The sequence below is a fragment of the Brachyistius frenatus genome, unplaced genomic scaffold (assembly GCF_029030835.1).
Source record: "Brachyistius frenatus isolate BFR_SWC_R1_liver_20210118 unplaced genomic scaffold, ASM2903083v1 Contig_261, whole genome shotgun sequence".
NCBI lineage: Eukaryota > Metazoa > Chordata > Actinopteri > Embiotocidae > Brachyistius > Brachyistius frenatus.
Window position 1 is genome coordinate 182,643 of NW_027210860.1, and position 13,529 is coordinate 196,171.

Sequence of the window (13,529 nt, forward strand, 5' to 3'; positions counted from 1 at the left end):
AGATTTTCTTTCCTGTTGTGCGTTCCTCAAAGACACCTGTCACAACATCAGGTGTTAGATTTTCTTTAATTTGTTTTATTTATAGAAAAGATGAATGACTGTTCGCTTTCCTTCATTTGTTGTCGTTACATTCCTTTCTCTGTAGAGTTGGTTCGGCTTTAATTCCATCTCTACATGATGGATCAGGAGGCAGTGAGAGCACTTAGACAAAAAAATTGCTGCGAGATTTGAATCAAACGTAATTACACGTTATTGAAAAAGGCCTCCTTGGTCCAATCAGGATCTGCTTCATCTGACCCCAACCACCAGAAACACCTTCAGCCTAGTGAAGAACTGGATAATATTTATGCCTAAAAAGTTATTACAGCACATGTATTATGCAACACAGTATACTGGATATGCTACAAATATTTTGGCTTCTAGTTCTGTATTATTTGTTTGTGTTGTGTTTTCATGTATGTGCAGGCGACTTTGTCTTTTTTTGTGTTAAATTCTGTCAAATTTCAGACTCACAACTTTCTAAAATTTAAGTCTGTCTCTGTTTCTCTCTTTCCCAGTGTAAAGCCAAGGAAAGGCAGTGTAGGCCACAAACACAGGCTTGACACTGGTGCTCATGGGAAATGTAGGTTCTGCTCGGCCCTGCAGTCAACTCCTGTATGTGGCTCTGATGGTCACACCTACTCCTCAAAGGTGAGATGTCCCTTTTCCATTTAACATCATTTTCTGCTCTCATTTTCTCAGTGAACATCATTTATCAATAGTTTAGCTTGTTTTCAACCATAAAAGCAAGAGCAGGACACTATGAACACCAGCATTTGAAGAGCTGATGAAGTACACAGTATAATTCATGATGTAAACATTGGACATGGATGAATTGTAATTTAATTGTCCTCATTTGTTGTCCCCTTTTCATTCCTCTGCTTTCTTGTTTTGTGCCTGCCTTGTCATTCTTTTCCCCTCCAATTCTCTCTAATTTCCTTCCTCCGTGCTGACCCATTTTACTATTTTACTGTGTTGATATTCACTGAATTATTCTCTTGGTCTTTTGGACAAATGACAAAGAACAGGGACAGCTGTCAAAGGTCTTTACATTAGCTAAAAATCAAGTTGGAAAAGCTCTCTAACCCCCATCGTCCACTTATAATCTCGCCCTTTTTCAAGCCACTAACTGCTGCTCACAATCTCCTTTTGCAATGTATAAAATCATGCATAGCCACAAACCCCAAAGTCATAATAGAGGAGAAAAGACAGTCATGGTTCAACCTTTGTGATCGGTTAAAAAGTATTAAAAGTATTAAAAAGTATCAATTCCAGGGACGTTCCTTAAATCTATAATAGTGTCGGAGGAGACACAATATGTAAAAATAAATTGTTTATTAAAGGAGTTCAACTGTGGTCATGTTTGCTGTGCTTAGAAGCTTAATGGACATTCAAATATCAGTCATGTAACTCAGCTCAGCTCTCAGGAAACTAAGAAACTTCAAGACATTTATGATCACAACAACCAAATTAAACAATACAATGCGTTATTTGTCCAAAACCCTCTAGAATAAAAGATAGACGTGTTTCGCCGAGTCCACTACTGAGGACTACACCATTTGTCTGCTACTTTCAAAACTGTTACAACGCACTGTAATGCATCCATTTCTTCCGCTTATCCGGGGTCGGGTTGCAGTGGCAGCAGGTCGAGCAAGTTTGCAGAGACTTCCCTCTCCTCGTCAACATTTTCCAGCTCATCCTGGGGAATCCCAAGGCATTCCCAGGCCAGATGAGATATGTAATACCTCCAGCATGTTCTGGGTCTGCCTCTGCGTCTCTTTTCTATTTGGGCGCGCCTGGAAAACCTCCAGAGGTTGGCACCCAAAAGGCATACTCAGCTGACTCCTTTTGACATGAAGAGGTAGCAGCTCTATTTCAAGCTCCCTCCAGATGTTGGAGCTCCCTACTCTGTCACTAAAGCTGAGCCACGCCACCCTGCGGAGGAAACTCATTTCAGCTGCTTGTAACTGCGTTCTCATTCTTCCGATCTCCAACCAAAGCTCCCGACCATAGGCGAGGGTCGTAATGGAGACTTGACTGGTAAATTGAAAGCTTTGCCTTTTGACCAAGCTCCCTCTTTACCAAAACAACCAAAATGGTTTTAATGCTGATGCTGCCAAAATCTGCCTGTCAATCTCCCACTCCATCCTACCTTCAATCGTGAACAAAACCCCGACATACTTAAAGTCCCTCACGTGGGGTAGGCACCTTGTCCCCAACCAGAGGGAGCAGTCCACCGTTTTCCAGAACAGCACCGTGAAAAATAAATTGAAAAATACATCTTTTATGACATGGCGATTGATACTTTTTTTTTCAAGGTTAAAATATTATTGGGAAACAGTCATGACAATCATGCTGAAAATAACAGTGCTGAATTATGAAGGTATTTTTTGATTATGCAAACAAAAGATTACAGTTTTTATAGAAAATTTCTTGCACTGCAATCAAAAATTAGGTTTGTCAGTAAAAATATATAAACTGAGAAAATGCAGCGTGTCTGTATAATTAACTGCTTTTAGGAAAAGTTTGCGCCGGTGGAAAACGAGTGGCACATGTCACTGAAAGGATCTTCACAACTTGTGGAAAACTACGTTTGTAATCTTGTTAACTTTAACTACGTCAGAGGCGGTACGTGCCGGTGGACATACGGGCAGCCTACCACCATATACTGCTAACGTTGTAAAGCGTTTCACTAGAAAAGAGTGATATAACGTTAGCAGACCTATAATGTAGCTCAACACACAGTCCTCTGCTGTCGGAGGCAGCGAGTTGTGTGTCTGCAGCGATGCTGTATGGGTCTCAGTCAGTCCACCAATAGAAACTCCGTCTCCAGGGTATGTCGAGCCCAGTACAGCCAACTCAACTCGTAGGTTGAAAACCTTTGCTCAAGTTAAAAAACCTTTGGTCACAAGTAAAAATGGGACCAAAGGTTTTTAACTTGAGCAAAGGTTTTCAATTTGCAGCCAAAAAGTCTAGTTTCATAAGCAAAATTCGTAATTCTGTGACCAAAACTAACAAAAACTGTAAATAATTTAATTCTCAGATTATATATTTTTACTTACAAACTTGATTTTTAATTGCAGTGCGAGAAATTTGCTTTCAAAACTGTTTTTTTGTTTTGCTTGTGTAAAGACACAAAAATGCCTTCATACTGACTGACTGTCTCCGGTGTATCCATTGTTTTGTTGACCCATTCCCCTACATAGACCTCCACCTTACACTGACTTTGTCACTTTATGTTCCCGCCACTCGACCTCCCTCTTTACTTGTCTCAAAATTACTATGGTAACTAGAGAGGGATTTGTCACACATATAAGGACACATTTTAAATGCAGGTTTAAACCTCCAACCCAGAAGTATGACAAACTGATTACACTCCTTGTGTGTGAGGAAGTCACGATGAAGGACTTCTTAATGGCCTACCTGCCTGTGAGCTGAGGCTGTGCTGAGGAGGGTAAGTGTTGAAGGAGAAACAAGAGGAAGAACAAAAGGAGCAGGAGGAGTGGGAAATCCGTCTGCTCTGTGGTAATTTAGGTGGAGGGGTTCAGTTAGCTGGTGGAGTGATGGGTCCCTGTGGCCCAACTTAAACTCCGCTCACCAGTGAGCTGCTGGTCTCAAGCTTATTCATGTTTTATTATTACATTACATGCCTCCCTCATCATAACCACACACACTCTCTCTCACACACTCAATATCCTATTAAGAGGACAGTGCTCTTATCTCCTGAGAGGCTTCAGCCCACTAAGTTAAATCCATTACTCCCTTCCTCTTAAATCATCCATTCTCCTCTCCTCTCCTCTCCTCTCCTCTCCTCTCCTCTCCTCTCCTCTTCTCTCCTCTCCTCTCCTCTCCTCTCCTCTCCTCTCCTCTCCTCTCCTCTCCTCTCCTCTCCTCTCCTCTCCTCTCCTCTCCTCTCCTCTCCTCTCCTCTCCCTTCCCCTCTGTCCCCTCCCCTTCTACTCCTCTTCTCCTCTCCTCTCCTCCTATCCCCTCCTCTCTGTCCCCTCCCCTTCTACTCCTCTTCTCCTCTCCTCTCCTCTCCTCTCCTCTCCTCTCCTCTCCTCTCCTCTCCTCTCGACTTCTGCTCCTCCTCCTCTACCCCCCCTCTCCTCCCCTTCTGCTCTCATCTCTCCTCCTATTTTTATCCAACAGTCAGGTGTTAAAATACTGTTACATCAAAACCACATTAACCCCCAGAGAGAGACAAACATAAAGATTCATGGGGCCTCTCAGTGTGCTGACAGTGACTGGGGGAGGTCATCCATTTCCTTGACTTTCTCTCTCCCTCTCTCTCTCTCTATTTCTCCCTCCCCAGACAGCTAATTCAATATGTTGAGAGGAGGACAGAGCCCTGTTCCTCTGTCAACAAATTTCATTAAGCAACATTAGCAGCGCTATCAGAGAGGTGACACGGAGGAAATGACGTATTTGAATTCAAACGTGGGAAATGAAAGCAATGCCGGGATAAGGCTAAGCCTGTGTGAGGCATGATGTATGTATAGATGTTTATGCACAGTCATGGTCTCAAACTGACAAATTCTGTCGTCATCATCTCACAAACAGAATTTACATAACTCATTTCAGTTTTCATTATTCCCCTTGGAAAGGTCTTGTAATTGGATTTCCCCCCCCCCCCCAACTTGTCCAAACAATTTCTTACCCCTCACTTACCTGAAATGAGATTTGTACTGTTAAATTGCATCCAGAAGTAGCTCCATCTTGCTTTTTGCATTGCATTAGATTTGTACTGCAGTGGATAATAGAATGTCACTGGGCATCTCTGTGTCTAATGGTGTGTCTACATGTGCTGCCTAATGGACACATCTGTTCATCGAAGATAAATGACCGATCCTGCCTCAGCAAATCTTTCCCTTAATCAGCTCAACAAAGAAAGTTCAATATTCAAGTCCAAGTTTTTGTTGTGTTATAACGCCATACTTGGAGCAGTCATAGGCGCAGTTACAACATACCTGCTCTGTACATCCTCTAAATGAAGTCCCCAGAATTCGTCATTCCCCCTTATCTTCGCTTTAGTCGTATTATACAAAATAACTTAAACCTACACTTACCCTATAGTACAACTCAACAGCAGCTCTTCATCACATCTTCCACGCCAGGTGATTGCCCACTCTTCCAAACTCCACGGTTGTTTGTGGACTGCAGAAAGGTAGCTGTGATGACATGATCCTGTCTCTCAGTTCGGTCAGCTGCCAGGTTAAAGTGCCAGGAAAGGAAGAGGGTCATATTTTGGCCCAGAATACCTGGTGGGGTCAAAATATTGATTGACTGATCTGCCTGTGTAAAGTCAGTCAAGTGTGCCTTTTTTCTTTTGGAGTTCACAGCTGTCATGTTTGTGAAATAAAGCATCAAGTACACATGTTTTTGGTGTGATTTTTATTACAGTGTAAGTTGGAGCTCCAGAGCTGCCTGTCTGGGAAGACGATCTCAGTGAAGTGTGATGGACTGTGTCCCTGCTTGCCTGGTCAGGATCTCAGCAAATCACCACACAATACTGAGAAGGCTTGTGAGTAATGAATGCCTATTTACCTATCCATCCCTTCAGTTAGAAACACAGTCACATCTGTGAATTTAGGTCAAATTACATTGTACCTGTTGTTTGTCATCTTTGTTTCTCAGTTTCATTTGATGTGCGCTTTAAAGGCTGTATACATGTAGATTTTACAGTTTGGTAGAGGGACAGTGGAGTGACTAGGGAAAGGGATGAGTGAAGAAGATGATCTGTATTTTTGCAGTTTTCAGATTCAGAAACACACCACTGTGACTCACATCACACACTCACAAAAACACTTTCACTGGTAATCCCTCAAACTCTCTGGCAATTCACGGTGTTTCCATTCCTTTCCTGTCATCCCTTACTCATGTTATTTTCTCTCCTCTCCTATCCGGTCGCCCTCACCCATTTTCTGACAGCTGCAGGGATCAGTGATGGAGTGAGTGTGTGTGTCTTATTGTTTGTCATGAAAATAGGATTTCAGCAGACGGATGGAGAGATTCTCAGGGAGAAATACAATCTAATGGAAAGCAGCACTGAAAAGGATGGATTGTTATCGTTACAGACTTCCACTCTCAAAAAAGGGGGGAGTGGTGGGATGGTTTTACTTTGTTTATTGTTATTCTCTGTCTGTCTGTCTGCCTGTCTGTCTGTCAGTCTATTTATCTGTCCATCCATCCATCCATCCATCCATCCACCCATTGTACACACAGCACACACAACAACATGCATATTATGCTCTTACAGAGCTCTTCTAATCACTCTCTTATTAAGAAACCTTTATAAGGATCCCGAGGTTCATTAGGTGCTTCTAATACAAAAGGAGTGCGCTAATTAATGACAGTCCTCTCTTTATCTTACACTCCTCCATTAGTTTAAGTCTGAATGATGGAGGGAACAGAGTGTGATGCGGTTACATAGAAGTGTTTCACCAACTTGACTGCTGTCTAATTAATTCCCCCTTTTCTTTGTTCAACTATATACTATAATTATGTGTTTGGTTTGCTGAGAGCTCGGCTCTGGGAGTGAACAGAGTGGATGACTTTGTGTGAAGATCTTGGACAATGTTCACATCCAAGTTTTTACAGTTTGCTTTGACTCTCTTCTCTGACTTCTCTTAGTCTTTTTCCTGTTCTTATTTTTGATTGAACTGTCTTCCTCTCTGGCTTTGTCTTCTCCTTTTCATGAACTGTACTTTTGAGCACAGCCTGTCCAGATGCCATCCATCAGATAGCAGGTCCAAATGTTTCAGGGATGAGTGAAACATGTGTTTGTCATGTCTCTCAACCTTTATAGACTCTCTCATTAGATCAGCAACACAAAAATGGCAAACAGATGGGAATGGCAGTGGGTGAAGAAAACACTGTGTAAGTGTCAGATTGTGTTCCTATGGTAACAGTCAAAAGATTGCAGCAGTTCGATATGTACAATCACTCCTCTGTGTTTACTGACAGCTACGGGTTCAATCTGGGTTTGAACATTTGTACCAGACTAGTAAATATCCCAGTTCACACAACACCTGCACCTGTAAGCGTCACTTTAACAGTAAACAGGGCTGCTGTGTTGGTTTGTTTTTTATGTTTCTGTGACACTGGAGATTCAGACACTGGAAGAATGACAGATGGCATGAACTAGTTAAATGTAATTGTATAGTCTTTTGATGTATTATGTGGTTATAATCGTCAATTATCCTAATAGGATGCTATGTTTATTTTTGGTGGTTTTATCAATAGTATCACAATTAATTTTGGGATTACTGGCAAATATAAATTTATCACAGCTGACATAAATAAACAGAGGCCTACATACATATACAGTGTAGTTTAAATTTGTTCAGAAAAAAGGGTGATTGAAAAGGACATAATTAAGATGAGTGAGATTCATAAAATAATATTATCTTTGTGGAATCATGAGAGCTTAATTTAAAAGCAAAAGTTTACTGTGAAATATTTATGTTTGTGTGTGGAAACACATCAGTGCTGAGGACAGATGGTATAAATGTAATGGTGAGCTGACGTAAGAGGAAATAAGCTGCAGAGTGCTAAGCTCATCAAAGTGGCAGTAAATTGAGCTGGCGTAATCATATGGAGGAGTTTTTCAGACTTCCACATATAGCATGTTGTCACATCCTCACAGGCTTTACTGAGGCCAGAGAGCTCACTGAGCTCTGACATATTCATCTACATTATTATTACTTGTAGTTTGTACAGTTTATTAATGATGGATCAAGTCAGACTGCTCAGGTGAGTTTAATTATTAAACATATTTATATCAGTGGCAACACAGTACACAAGAAGACATAAAAACATAAATTATTGATTATTTATTTTTGTTAAATCAACACTGAACCATACATGTCACAAAATGTAACTCCCTTTGTTGCCTTCTTGCCGATCCTTAATCAATGAGGTCTTTTTGAAAAGGCCTGTATTGATTTCACTGATTAAGTCTGTGTTCAAATCACCCCTCACGGCTCTCATTATTTTCTCTGTAGTGAGAAGAGAATTTAGGTTTCAGACTCTCAATAGTAATTGTCTTTTTTTCAGACGGGTGTAATGAAGCACAGCTTTAATTTTCATATCAAAAAAATAACTGAAGCTTTGCATTGCAGGGTTTGTTAGCAGGAAGCAGTCTGCATGCCATGCACACCTTTTTTTTTGGTATGTGGTTGGAATTTTTGAGAGCACCATTGTAAAATATTCATACACAGAATTTGGACTATCAAATACTAAATACTAAAGGGCAGCGATTTTTTTTTATTTTTTTAACTGAAGGACACCACAGCGCCTTATATATTTTATTACAAAGCTGATTTGCTTTTCAAATCCGTGGTCCAATTGAAAACTTACACTAAGCCTTCTGATGTGAAGCTTCAGAGCAACTGGAACAGGTAGTTAGTTATTCTTTTGACAAATCAAATCAAATCAGGTTTATGCTCTCAGACTGTACAACTGAAACATAAATTGTCTTAAAACTGAGGCACTCGGGCACACCGGTAGCCAAATAAGTAAAATCACATACCATAACTTCAATGGGAATATGTTGCATGTCCTTGACCTATGTAAAGGCATCAACAGCTTTTATCGGTGACTCTGTCTCTCGGCAGCTCACTCCATCTATTTTGAACATGAATTGTAGATGACAAGTGTTTGCTGCAGTTTAGTTTTTATATGCAGGATGATTTTTTTTTTTTTTAATTTCTTTTTTGATAAGGCAGGAAGAGTGACAGACTCAAATATAATCTTTTTGAGTACCCTTGCCTCGACCACACTAATAATCTTTATTTTTCATTGAGTGGTAGCTGGCCTGTGTGGAACATGTGCGTTTGTTCTTCTTACTCCTCCCTCTCCCATCTCTATTTGTTGCTTATTTATTTTGTGTCTCAAGTCACTAGTCCATCATTTTGTGGTAGTTTTAAGTTCCACCTCCGCTTTTTTGTCATTCTCAGCGTTTGATGCACCTTTATTCAGTAAAACAGACGAATCATCGAATGTCACAAGGAGAGTTGCTTTAACATTGGGCCAAATTAGTGTCTGTTTGGCACAAATGAATGATATAAACATCTACAAAGATGTAGGCAAAAACCCTGTTCAGAGCAGAAAATTCTGAAAAAATGTCAATGCTTATAGGCCATAATTGCAGGTTAATTGTATGTGTTAATTGTTCATTTGCCTGTAATCTATATTTTAATGACTCATTAAGATTTCTCTTAATGGGCATTTAATCTTGATGTGCCCAGGAATCAATTGCTGCTGTTTGTCTGTTCATCAACAAATTCACACAAAGGCACTAATGTAATCTGATCTGTCGTCACCCCAGAGGCAGCACGGCTGTGATGCTGAACATCATCACCTAAAATGTAAAACAATGACTCGAGCTGGCACAAAGAGATCCACAGTTGGTCATGAGTAAAGGCTTACGTCAGTGCTGGTTACGGTCAGTGAGTAGAAATAGTTAATTTTCTGTCAACTTGTGTCAAACAAAGACATTGAGAAAACAAAGAGAAACGTTCAAGGCTGAACGGGCTAAATCCCCTCGCCAAATTAAAATTTTCCTGGCATTTCTGTCTCAGGTCCACAGAGAGCACCCAGGAGGACAGATTGTGTTCTCCTCTCTTCTGCCTCCACACTTCCTATCCTCTCCTCACACATGCCAATTGCTCAGGGACTGTTTCCAGGGTGCTGACCAGTGTGAAGAGTGCCTGTAGAGCATTTTTAGTGCATCTTGTTTACACTCTCATCACTATATATAAAATAAAAGCTGGATCATTCATTTGTTCGAACAATCCATGTTTGTGTTTTCCTGACAAGCTGTCTTGCTGTTAAATTGATGCAAAACCTCTTGTGGAGGGTGTCATGTGGAAGGTTTGGCTGACAACTTTGGCAACAGAGACGAGTGTCTGCATCCTTTTTTCCCTCAGCAGTCAATGTTTTTTAACCACAGCACATTCTTCAGGCCTGAATTACAAGCAGATAGAAAAAAATGACACGTGAAGGCTACGGCATGTCGCACTTGGTGATAATAGTATGCCGTGACAATTAGTCAATTAGAGGTGTCAACAGACTACTGGCCAAATGGCTGCAAAGCCACCTTTAATTAATGATATTAATAAATCCAATATTAACACTAATATGAATGTAAGGAGCAGCTGTGCTGTTTGTTTATATCCGGTTTCTGGAACTGCTCTGAAAACATAACATAGCAAAAGTATTTAAGCTTTCTATCAGTACAAGGCTTAGACTGTATATTTAATTGGACATAACTTCTGGGTCTGAAAAGGGAGGGCAGAGCGAAAGTGCCTAAAAGTAAAAAAAAACACAGAGAGCCAGCTCCATAGACTCCGATTCAACTTCTCTCATGAAATACAAAGTCAACTAATTTTGTCCACGGTTCATTATGGCGTTGTTTGTTAAAGTCTCTCCTTATTCGTTTTCTGGTGGTCCATCTGAAAATAATCCCGTCATTAATTGGATTTTTGTCCTCAAAAACTGGCATTTTGGGGGGCGTGCCCATTTCATTGACAGGCCTGTGGTGCAGTCAAGTTTGCACTATCAGTGGGCAGGGCATAGTGTCCTCGGGTTCCCAATCAGATCGAGTCAGGCTGACTGCTCGCTCCTCCCTAGCTTGTCTAAAGATGGTCACTTCTGGCTCCAAATTAGCAAGATGGCAACGGTCAAAACCTGAACTCAAGGCTTCATAACGGCAGTTCTCAGACCAATGGGTGACGTCACTGTTGGTTGTCGTTTGGTACGAGGATAGCAGTAGAATTGACCTCAGTGGAGTAGCTAATGCATAAATAACTGCAAATTTATAATAACAGGAATTTTTCTATTCTCCCCATTCCACTAACATCGCCTGAATGCAAATTCAACCAAGTGGTTATAGATGCCTGCACTTATCCAGATGTTAAAGGGACTACACACAGGTATATATAATCAATAAAGTGATGGCTGAGTTCCATTTAGCTTCTTTAATTCCAGGGTCCTAATATTGTGCACGTTGAATAGAACAAAGTAATAATTAGCATTAAACAACTAATTCCTTTTTGATATGGTTCGTCTTATTCAGCTTACTTAACTACAGTTGTATACACACACACACACACACACACACACACACACACTCACCCCACATCATCTGTGTCCTGCCTTTTTGTAAATGTTGTTGGAGTGAACGTAGCCGAAATGCTCAATTTTGAATAAGTTGTATAAAAGAATATCTCTTTGTAAAAATAGTATTACTCTTAAGGTTAAAACATTAACCTGTTCTCTCTTTTTGTGCTGGTCTCACTTCTATCTGTCTCCCTGCCTGTGCACACAGTGTATTACTGATCATTATCTGGGCTAACCTTAACTCACTGTCAGTGAGATCGTTCTGAAAAGCTGATAGCTTGGGGCAAAGAAAATCAAACATAGCCTTGTATCTTTTTAATGAATCTGACCTTCTATCTAACTTATATCTTCTATCTGACTGTCGCAATTCCTTTCTTTCTCCTTGTGTTACCTTGTTAAGAAGTGTCATCTCCCTCCACTGCCTCCCATCTCTCCTCTCTCTTTCTCCATTTGCTTTTCATCTTGATCTGATCAGACCATGTCCCTGATTTCTCAAGGTGACTACCACCCACCTTTCCCCTGTCTGGATTCGGAGCCACTCCTCCTCTTATATATATGACAAACTTAATTAATTATTTATAGATGATAAAGGAGACCCATGGAGGAACTCAAGGCCTGAAGTCTCCTGATGTTTGGAGTTACACATTAGAAAGTCTGGAGGACACATTAATCTGACCTAAACCAGCCTGGAGGGATTGACACCATATGTAATTTGGAAAGGTTGTACTCAATCACCTCCTAATGGCAACCACAGCATCTGGTGGTGGTGAAAGAGTGTTGCATTTTTTTTTTTTTTAGCAAACTAAAAGAAAACAAGGAAGTATAAAAGATGGACAAGATGAGGTAATTAAACTTTCAAATGTTTTGGTGTGACTGGGAATGATGCAGTTTTGGTTAGATGATTTGCCTCGTCTTTGGCTTGAGAGTGTTCATTGCAAAAGAGACATTTTAAGCATTGGTTAGTTACAAAAGAACAGGCCTGCTGCAATTGCATACGTCATCGTTGCATGTGACTGCAGGTGTTGGGATTTAAAACACTTTTAAAGGGTTTATTTGACTTTCTTTTGGTTTGTGCTTTTTCTTTTAATTTAGTTAATGAGCACATCTGACATCGAAACAAATGACTGATCATTCTATCGTAGCCGGTGTTGTATTACCAGAATAATTAAAGCCAAGCTACCTTTTAGCGGTTTGTGGCTCATTAAACAAATCAACAACAGCTCAAAGCATGAGATGAGACACTGTTGTTTTTCATTATTCAACTAAAAGCATGATTCTCATCATTTTATTAAGTGGTTTTCAATCTGTGAGGAAAACCTCCCCGGTGGGATGTGGGGAAGGTGTCGGAGAGATATTCCGTAAGGTGAAAAGAAAGAGGTAAAGGTCAGCTATTGTTGTCCCGCTGATTTCACCTTCTGGCCAGCACTGTTTGCAACTAGAGCAGCAGCAGCGGCTGTGATAGCTCGCAACGAAGGTACTTTAAAACTCGTTACCCTCAGCCACAATATGCAACTAAAATGGAAATCATAGCAGAGTTATACCTCAAGTCTAATCTAAATACACAGACATGACACATATACTATTAGATCCAATATTATTCACAATTTCCAAGGACATCATCATCACCAATGTCCAATGCTAATAAACATTCATTTATACCCTAAAAAACAAAAATTACACTCTCTCTAATTTCACTAATGATTCCATTGATAACGCCACCTCATAACTGTTTAACAACATCACATTGTCTATTCTAATCAACTACAAAGCTAATTTCTCTCATGCTGAAGTTAACGGATTGTTTTTTGTTAGTGTTTTAATTTCTTTGTAAGTGGGTGTGCTTGTACAGAGTTTTGTATTTTTGTGTTTTATATTATTTATTTTTTTTGTCTAATAGACAGAAAAAAAATTTGATTGTGCTTATTTCTTTCAAATGGGTTTATCTCAGTTTAGCGTTTCTCTCCACATACAGCAGGTAGTTTGTGTCTGTGAAAAACTGGTGGCTTGTTGTTTTTTTCTGTCTGCCAGATTCTGCTGATCTAAGTTCGCACACATGAAAGACAGTGGGAGTGAGGAAGTGTTTGGAGGGAGGGAGGGAGAAAGAGGGATAAGAAAGTAATTCCAAGCCCTGATTCAGTGTTTGATATTTGATCCACAGCTCTAATTGATGGCTTCACAATACCGCCTGCATATCTGTCTGTCTGGTTGTCTACTGCTACTACATCTGGGGTAAAAGTTCACCGTCACACCATATTCAATGCGTTGGAAGAGGAGCTGTGGCAAATGTATCTCTACTTCTGTGCACATGAGTGTCACCACTGGGACAAATCAGGCTCCAGTTGTTTGGTTTAAGGAATCACCAGTATC

At 40.3% G+C, this 13,529-nt stretch overlaps 1 protein-coding gene across 2 annotated transcripts in view; it reads left to right on the forward strand.

Moving 5' to 3' along the window:
• The window catches only part of spock1 (SPARC (osteonectin), cwcv and kazal like domains proteoglycan 1), a 103,915-nt gene that overhangs the window by 81,185 nt on the left and 9,201 nt on the right, over window positions 1-13,529 (forward strand). For both annotated transcript variants that reach the window (XM_069721321.1, XM_069721320.1), the window contains exons 6-7: window positions 558-690; window positions 5,442-5,562. In XM_069721321.1, coding sequence (XP_069577422.1) covers window positions 558-690; window positions 5,442-5,562 — 254 coding nt within the window. The remainder of the gene's footprint in view (window positions 1-557; window positions 691-5,441; window positions 5,563-13,529) is intronic.